Below are 8,686 nucleotides of genomic sequence, written 5' to 3'. Positions count from 1 at the left end.
TCAAGTTTTAAATAGGAAAAATATAGAAACTCTTTGGTCATTTTTGAGCGAGATGCTAACGGTCTAATCAGATTCAATGATCTATGCTAAGCTACAGCTAAAAGTGCTACCGCCAGACCCGGAGATCGGCTGAATGGATTCGAAAACGGTAAAACTCAACTGTTTAACTCTAGGGGAGTTGGAAAATTAGCCTATTTTCAAAAATAGTGGAGTGTTCCTTTAACATAGGGGCTTGTCTTGACTGGGTTATTTAGGGTGTTCGTGCGGTGATAGCTGAGAGCTTTGAGAAGATTCATAGGAATCATTTGGTGGGGATGGCAGTAAGATGTTTTTTTTTTATGTTTTTGAAAGAAGCTACTTATGCTCTCCAATACTGCTTTATTTGATCAAACTTACAGTAAAAACAGTAATATTGTGAATTGTTATTGCAATTTAAAATGTAGTTTTTAAATCTAATAAAGTTATTCCTGTGATGGCAAAGCTGAATGACCTTTTTTCTTCTTCAGTGTCACATGATCATTTAGAAATCATTCTAATATGCTGATTTGCTGCTCTTCTATTTCCTCTCTCCCTTTTTTGTGGATTTTGTATATTTTGTAACCTGTGAACTCAGTTGAGTGCGTCCGACCCAAACTAGTATTTTGTAATGAGACGTCATGGAACACTCACCTGGAATATGAGATTTTGAAGTGAAAATCATTTTTAAAAAAATGGTGACTTTGACACTTTCTTGTGAATCTCGTGCAGTGCTCTTCACTTCATCTGACAGGAATTGAGATCATCACATCAGTTACATGGTAGGAAGAATGAGAACATGTATGGCTTTTCACACTTCAAACCCTGGGTCGTTTTTAACCCTAGCAAATAGTCAGTTTTGTCTTATGTATTAATATTATGTCTTTATGTCATAATATTATGTCTTATTTAGTTATTAATATTGATTGGATAAGTGCTCTCAGTCTTCTGAAACACAAATATTGTCTAATTTAATATTCCAGTTTGATATTTTTAAACACATTTTTATGACTTTTCACGTGCATATTAAACCTCATGTCTCTGTGCTCATGCATATTTAATGAGGCCAGAATTGACTAAACATGCGACTAGCATTTCCATGGTCATGAAAATCTGGAAATATCAGTGCATATTAAAAGTAATAAGGAAATTAATTTAGAAATTCAGACTTGGAAAACTTATAAAAATGTTTATGGTGAATACAAATTTACTAATTATATATTAAGCTCCGGTCTTAAATATTTAAATAGGCTCTTCAAATTAGGATATTATTGTTAAAAGCGTCATCCGTTGATCAAAAACAACTATAAAAACGTGTAAATTAATTTTAAAAGCGGCCTTTAACCAGGGTTAAACGTTATGTGAAAAGCCTTGTGAGAAAAGTTCGAAAGAATCGTGTTGTCTTGAATGATATTTCAGTTTGATTGAATCTTCTTTGGATTGTCATATTTTGTGTTTGTCTCACGCCTTGTTTTTAACCGTCAGCAAACAGCATTTTGGGGCCAAAGCTTTTACAGTTCAAATGTTTTATAAATGTGCTTCATATTTTAAAAATAACTGCCGTAGTCGTTTTTGTACGGTGGCCGAGACGTGCAAAACAAATCACAATTATGAAAACAAAATAACAAATTACAAACGCAAATCTAAAAAACAAAATAATTCACAAAACACAACAACAATTCCGAAAACATTATAACAAGTCAGAAAACACAACGACAGATCAGACAAACCCGACCCTTTTCACAAGACTGTGTCTATGGAGTGACGGTAAATTTGACATAGCTCTGTCTTCTGACCGTTATCAGTATCTCTTAATTTTTTTCTCTTTTTATAAGTCGTGAAAACACTATCGTGGGTTTTTCTTTTGCTACTTGAGCAAATGGGAATGCAAAAAAAAAACAAAAAACAGGCAGAGGCGTGTTAAAAATTTATATTTTTTTTGTGGGGCGGAACGAATTTAAAGGTGAGAATATAAATGCAAAATATTAAGAGTTTTTTTATGAAAATTAAACGAATTGCATTATATCCAACAGCATTAAGACCGTTCAAATGTAGAAAACGGCCGTATTGAACATGCAAATTGATTCTCTGCCAGTAGGAGGCGCTTTTGGAACGGTTTCCCTCGTAACAGCTGTACACAAAAGCTGTGCGGCTCTCATAAATGCTACTTTATCAGGCAGTGTTCAGGCATTATAATTTAGATGAGATGAAAATGACATTGAACGTTTGAGAAACGCCCCCTTTTTGGTCCGCAGAGACCTATACTTGGATTTGTCATTGTGTTTTCTGACTTGGTATTTTGTTTTCAGATTTGTCATTGTTTTTTCTGAATTATTTTGTTTTGAAGATTTGCATTTATTTTCTTTTCAGATTTATCATTGTTTTCAGAATTGTTGTTTTCAGAATTATTTTGTTTTGTAGATTTGCATTTGTAATTTATTTTGTTTTCAGAATTGTGATTTGTATTGCACTTCTTTGCCACCGTATTTTTGTCTAAAATATTGTTTCTAACTAGAACTGTGTGTCACATTGGAGAGTGAATTAAATGAACCACGAGAATGAAACAGTTTGTGATTTTTAATTTTTTTTGCCAGTGCTGCTTATGTGCTCTCCAAAGGGTTCAACATTCAAACAAGTTCTGCTTTGGATCTTTATGTATCATAATTCATTTTTACACATCATTGTTTTTTCTGAATTATTTTGTTTTGAAGATTTGCATTTATTTTCTTTTCAGATTTATCATTGTTTTCAGAATTATTTTGTTTTGTAGATTTGCATTTGTAATTTATTTTGTTTTCAGAATTGTGATTTGTATTGCACTTCTTTGCCACTGTATTTTTGTCTAAAATATTGTTTCTAACTAGAACTGTGTGTCACATTGGAGAGTGAATTAAATGAACCACGAGAATGAAACAGTTTGTGATTTTTAATTTTTTTTGCCAGTGCTGCTTATGTGCTCTCCAAAGGGTTCAACATTCAAACAAGTTCTGCTTTGGATCTTTATGTATCATAATTCATTTTTACACATGTTTGCTATAATACAGACCAAACCAAGGACTCTGAATTGGCACAGTAACATTTAGTGTCCTGCAGAGGGCAGACAGTGCTCAGTTTTGTGAAAAAGCAGGAAAGATCAGGGAATTTTACGTTTTTTTAAGTAATGAAACTCTATAATGAATATAAATGAATGTGTGAATCCTGAACAAGACAAACCGGAACAACTAAAAAAACAAACATTTATTTGTATCGCCATATACAGATGTTGAAGTTGCCAATGAAATAAAAATGTGCATGTATGCTGTGGTCTTGAGAGGCTCAGGAGGCTGTAGTTTCGAGGCGATTCACATGGGACAGTCGTAAACATGGATGGCTCTGTCATCACCCGCAGACACGATTTTAGAGCCTGTGGGGTTGTACTTCACACTCCAAACCTGCAAATCCACACACATTTGAACATAAGCATGCCCTAAAAAAATACTCACTTTTTTCTATTGTAATATATTTTAAAATGTAATTTATTCCTGTGATGCAAAGCTGAATTTCCAGCATCATTATGCCAGTCTTCAGAGTCGCATTCTAATATTCGCTTCTCAAGTAACACCAATGTTGAAAACAATTGTGCTGCTTTATATTTTTGTGGAAACATCTCTCACCTGGTCCTGATGATCAAAGAACGTGTTCACACACGATCTGCTGCTCGTGTCCCACACTTTTACACTCTTATCAGACGAACTAAAAAGAAACAACAGTTAAGAACACAAACTACATTTTACATTTCCATTCATCTGAAGTGCATCAACTCTTGCCTGGACACAAAGTGTGTGTCGTCAGGTGAAAAGGCCACATTTAGCACCCAGGATGCATGACCGCTGAGAGTGCCGGCCAGGTTAGCGTGCTGCCTGTGAGACACACACACACACAATCAGACCGTGAGATTCAAATGTGTTAGGAGGCAAAAGATGCACGGAAATTTGCAACTTACACGTCATAAATCTTGATGTAGCCGTCGTCTGATGCGGTTACCAGCAGCTGAGAGTCTGGAGAGAAAGTCAGAGACCTGATAGGCATCGCATGCCCTGAAAAGAAAAAAAAAAAAAGCAGCATGCCTTACATTAATCCCACAATTTGGCTACTGTACCTTTAAGATGTCTGTATGTAAATAGTGTAGCATTAACAGCAATAAAGCAGTACATTATACATTACTGGTCAAAAGTTTGGAATAATTATGATTTTATGTTTTTGAAAGAAAATTTCTTGCTTAGATAAATGCTTATCAAGGCTGCATTTATATGATCAAAGATACAGTGAAACTGAAAAATATTACAATTTAAAATAGCTGTTTTCTATTGTAATATATTTTAAAATGTAATTCACAAAGCTGAGTTTTCAGCATCCTTACTCCAGTTTTCAGTGTCACATGATCCTTCAGAAATCATTATCATATGCTGGTTTGTTGCTCATGAAACATTTATGATTATTATTTTGATTTTTTTTTTTATAACCATGAAAGCTGAACTCCAGGGTCCAGATGGCCTCACTCTGCCGGGCATGTGAGTAAGATGACGCCCCCCCTTGTCTGAGAAGGCAAACTGAGCTCCAGGGTCTGCACTGAGAGATGCCTAGCCCACATACACCTCACCATGGCCAGGGTGAGGCGATACACATACCATTCAAAATTTTGGGGTGAGTAAAATTAAAAAAAAATTATTTAGCAAGGACAAATGAAATTGATCAAAAGTGACAATAAAGACTTAAAATGTTACAAAAAGATTTATATTTCAAATAAATGCTGTTATTTTGAACTTTCTATTCATCAAAGAATCCTGAAATTTATTTTTTGCCATCACAGGAATAAATTACATTTTAAAATATATTGAAATCAAGTAAAACAAAGTGTAATAATATTTTAAACGATTAAAAAATAATAATAATTATTCCAAACTTTTGACTGCCAGTGCAATACAATACAAACTGAACTACATCTAACATTCAACATTATTTCCAGCTGTACTTGCTGGAGCAAATAAAAGGGATGAGTGAGTGATGGAGGGAGGGACGCAGGAAGACAAAGAGGAAAAATGGAGTCACTCGGTGACAGGAGCCGAGGTTTACGACCCTTGAGGGGCGGCCAGAGACGCAAACAGGTTTTTCCACCGCATTCACGTTACCCATAATCACCCTAAATGCATCTAGCAGACTAATGTCTACAGAGCATTTTAATAGAGGAAACTAAAGACGGCTTGAATCATGTGGGAGATGATTTTCACCTTCCAGCGTGTGCAGGAGTTTCCCAGTCGCAATATCAAAGATATTAATGATTCCGTCTATAGCACCGCTGGCTAAGTACTTTCCATCTGGACTCTAGAGAGAGAGAGAGAGAGAGAGAGAAAGAGAGACCATTATTAGGGCCTGGAAAACTTTATATTGTATGGAAAATCAGCGTTAGACTGTCATTTGTGAAATCAGTTCCTTTTTAAACACTGAAGCTGACAGTTACACTGGTACTTATTTATATGCTACCCACTATTTTTAACCAATACATATTTATGATTGATTTTTCTTCTTTTTTTCTCAATACTTCATATGTGGTTTGATTACTGGATTAGCAAATACACTTAAAAAGGGGATTGTTGCTGACCAAATATTTTAGAGCGGAGCATGACAAAAACATTTAGGTTCAATATAGGCTTTTTAAAAATGTTTTCATTTAATTCATTGGATTCATTTATTATTAAACCTTGTTATTTAGCGATATACACTAGATTTGAAAGGTTTGGAGTTTGTAAGATTTTTTTCTTTGAAAGGAATTATTTTTATTCTGCAAGGATACATTAAATTGATCTAAAGTGACAGAAAAGACAATTATAATGTTACAAAAGATTTCAAATAAATGTTGTTTTTTAAACATTCTATTTATCAAAAAATTCTCAAAAAAACAAAAATATTAAGCAGCACAATGATTTTCAACAATGATAATAATCAGAAATGTTCAATGAGCAGTATGTGTGAATGTCTTTTCATTCTCCCTGGTGAGTCACATTGTCCCCTGCACTTTATTCCCTCAGTTTGAATATGCTAATGAGCATATTAGAATGATTTCTGAAGATCATGTGACACTGAAGACTGGAGTAATGATGCTGAAAATTCAGCTTTGATCACAGAAATAAATAAAACTTTGAAATATATTAAAATAGAACACAGTTATTTTAAATTGTAATAATATTACTGTAAAATCTTACCAACTCCAAACTTTTGTTTGTATAGAACTTTAAAAAATAATATATAAAAAAAAGAACTTAAAAATATATATACATTGATGAGATGCTTATGCACCACTATTCCAGATACTCAAGAGATACTTGTATGATCTTACATAGGCGATACTCAGAATGAATTTTCCTCTGGTGTCCAGCGAGTGCTCCTTTTTCCCACTTTCCACGCCGAAGATGTTGACCTTCCCTAGATGGCTGCCGGTGGCGATGTATTTGGAGTCAGGAGAAAAAGCGACCGTCCAGGCATCAACTGCAAACAGTATACGAAAGAGTTCCGTGTTATTTCAGTATATTTAAATATTATTATATTTTCTGATAATATTTAGTTTTTGCTATTTTATGTTTTCATTAATTTTTTTAACTAAGCTTTAGCATTTTTTTTCTGTTAGACATGTGTATTTTTTTTTAAAAGGATTATCGGTATCGGCCAAAATTTTCATATCGGTGCATCCCTAATGTCTAGTCTACAAAGTTTTTCTATTATCAGGTTTCAATGTATTTAGTTTTAGTTATTTTAGTACTTTAACTTGTAGTTATGTGTTTTGTATTTCACTTAACTTCAAGTAATAGTGTGTGATATGGTTTTACTTTTAATTTCAGTGAACAATAATAACCCTGCATCAGACTCGCAAACAAACGATAGATTAATAGACAAACAAATAAGCAAGCAAGCAGCTCACCGGGGCCTGCGTCCATGGACTTGATCTGTTTGCCCGTCTCCAGATCCCAGAGCCGAATGTGAGCGTCTAGAGAGCTGGAGGCGGCGATCGCTCCGTTCTGACTGATGTCCACCGACACCACACCCAGCTGGTGACCCTCCAGAGTCCACTGCAGCTCCAGCTTCTCATCCGACCTGCGAGCCATCAGCACAAGTGGCGTATGTTCAGACACAAACACAATCAATAATTGTATTGCACTTCATTCATTGATTTACCATTTCCACACTTTCACCAGGTCGTCCAAAGAGCCGGTCACAATGGTTTCTGACCCGTCCTTCTCGCTGCGACCCCATGCTGCGGTCCAGATGGCGTCTTCATGAGCTGCAAAAACAGAGATGTATTGGCTGTGCCCAAATATGCTGCCTACATAGACAGCTCACTCGATTTTGGGCTCTAAATCAGAACAGATGACTAAGTGTGTGTGTGTGTGTGTGGACTCACCATGCTCCTGCTTGAATAGTATACTGTACTAAAATTAGAACAATGAACATGTTTATATCACACTCAGTCATTATTCTGATCACCATATATACAGTAAGACAGAAAACATGCAAGAGTTTGTTCATATTAGAGCTGAACTTACCTGTGTGCTCATAGTCTCCGTATCAAAATCTGTTTGTAATGGAAACGAGCTCCTTTGTGTTTCTAAGAGCGCGTGTGAGCTGGATTAGGAGTTATTCTGATGAGTTTATAAACTCACTTCATGCAAAACTGCTAGCGTAGCTTAGCTTCTGACTAAATAAACTGCCTCTGTAAGGCTTCGACGGCCTTCGACGCGTCCGGAAGAGGTTTTAACGCGTTCGCAGTGAAATCAGCTAATCCTTAAGATTTGTTACATACATGCGATAAAGAATCAAAGCGCTTTGTTAACTATAATAAACACCCGCACTGATGCTGCCTAGAGAGCCGCCATGACACCTGCGCGCAAAGTACCATGGGAAAGATCGCCTGACTCCGCCCTCCCTGTACTGGCTTTCAAAAAGTGCATGTTACAATTATCAAAGCATTGTTACAAACGACAGATGCCATTGATAGTAATCAAATAGTAGTAGTAGTATAATAATAATACATTTTATTATAAATAAATTAAAAATGGCAAGTATAATCAATTAAAAAAGAATTGAAATAAAAAACAAATTCAAATATAATAATACATTTTTAAATACATAAATAAAAACGAAATAAATGCTAACTACAATAAATCTCCATAATATTATGAATAATCAGTACAGTGATAGTAATCGTACCAGTATTTAAAAAAACAAACAAAGCAAAATGAGGGATAATAATATAATACATGTATTTGTTATTTATTAAATAAATAAACAAACAATATTATCGAAGCATCCATACAAATAACAGGTACTAGTGATAGTAATGAAATAACAGTACCAATAAAAACACATAAATGATCATATAATAATAAATAATGTATTTAGAAATAAATAAAAATGTATAATAAATGTAAAATAAATATTTTAAATAAAACAAATACACAAAAATAGAATAATAATATATCTTTATTAAATGGATGGATGGATAGATAGACAGATAGTTAATAAATCATTAATAAAAAATAACAGGTGCCAATGATAATAATAGTCTATAGCAGTGGTTCCCAACCCTGGTCCTGGAGGCCCCCCAACACTGCACATTTTGCATGTCTCCTTTCTCTGACAC

General features: G+C 34.6%; 1 protein-coding gene across 1 annotated transcript; it reads right to left on the bottom strand.

The window, feature by feature from the left end:
* Positions 1 to 2,945: 2,945 nt before the first annotated feature.
* On the bottom strand, positions 2,946 to 7,971 carry LOC107560012 (WD repeat-containing protein 61-like). The gene is made up of 10 exons (XM_016244069.1): positions 7,590 to 7,971; positions 7,448 to 7,475; positions 7,222 to 7,327; positions 6,968 to 7,140; positions 6,389 to 6,537; positions 5,283 to 5,376; positions 3,998 to 4,091; positions 3,822 to 3,914; positions 3,669 to 3,747; positions 2,946 to 3,446 (listed from the first exon to the last, which is right to left on the bottom strand). Exons 1-10 carry the CDS (start codon positions 7,599 to 7,601, stop codon positions 3,357 to 3,359), a joined length of 918 nt encoding a protein of 305 aa, XP_016099555.1. The 5' UTR covers positions 7,602 to 7,971; the 3' UTR covers positions 2,946 to 3,356.
* Positions 7,972 to 8,686: the final 715 nt, after the last annotated feature.

The sequence above is a fragment of the Sinocyclocheilus grahami genome, unplaced genomic scaffold, assembly GCF_001515645.1.
Source record: "Sinocyclocheilus grahami isolate Dianchi unplaced genomic scaffold, SAMN03320097.WGS_v1.1 scaffold707.1, whole genome shotgun sequence".
Taxonomy (NCBI): domain Eukaryota; kingdom Metazoa; phylum Chordata; class Actinopteri; order Cypriniformes; family Cyprinidae; genus Sinocyclocheilus; species Sinocyclocheilus grahami.
Note: the sequence above shows the minus strand (reverse complement) of the source record. Positions and strands in the feature narration are given on the sequence as shown.

What these genes read in the sequence shown, in the direction of transcription:
- LOC107560012 (XM_016244069.1), bottom strand. An exon ending in GTCCATGGACGCAGGCCCCG is followed by an intron (nt 6,538 to 6,967) that starts GTGAGCTGCTTG and finishes TACTGTTTGCAG; the next exon opens with TTGATGCCTGGACGGTCGCT. An exon ending in ACTCCTGCACACGCTGGAAG is followed by an intron (nt 4,092 to 5,282) that starts GTGAAAATCATC and finishes TTTTCTTTTCAG; the next exon opens with GGCATGCGATGCCTATCAGG.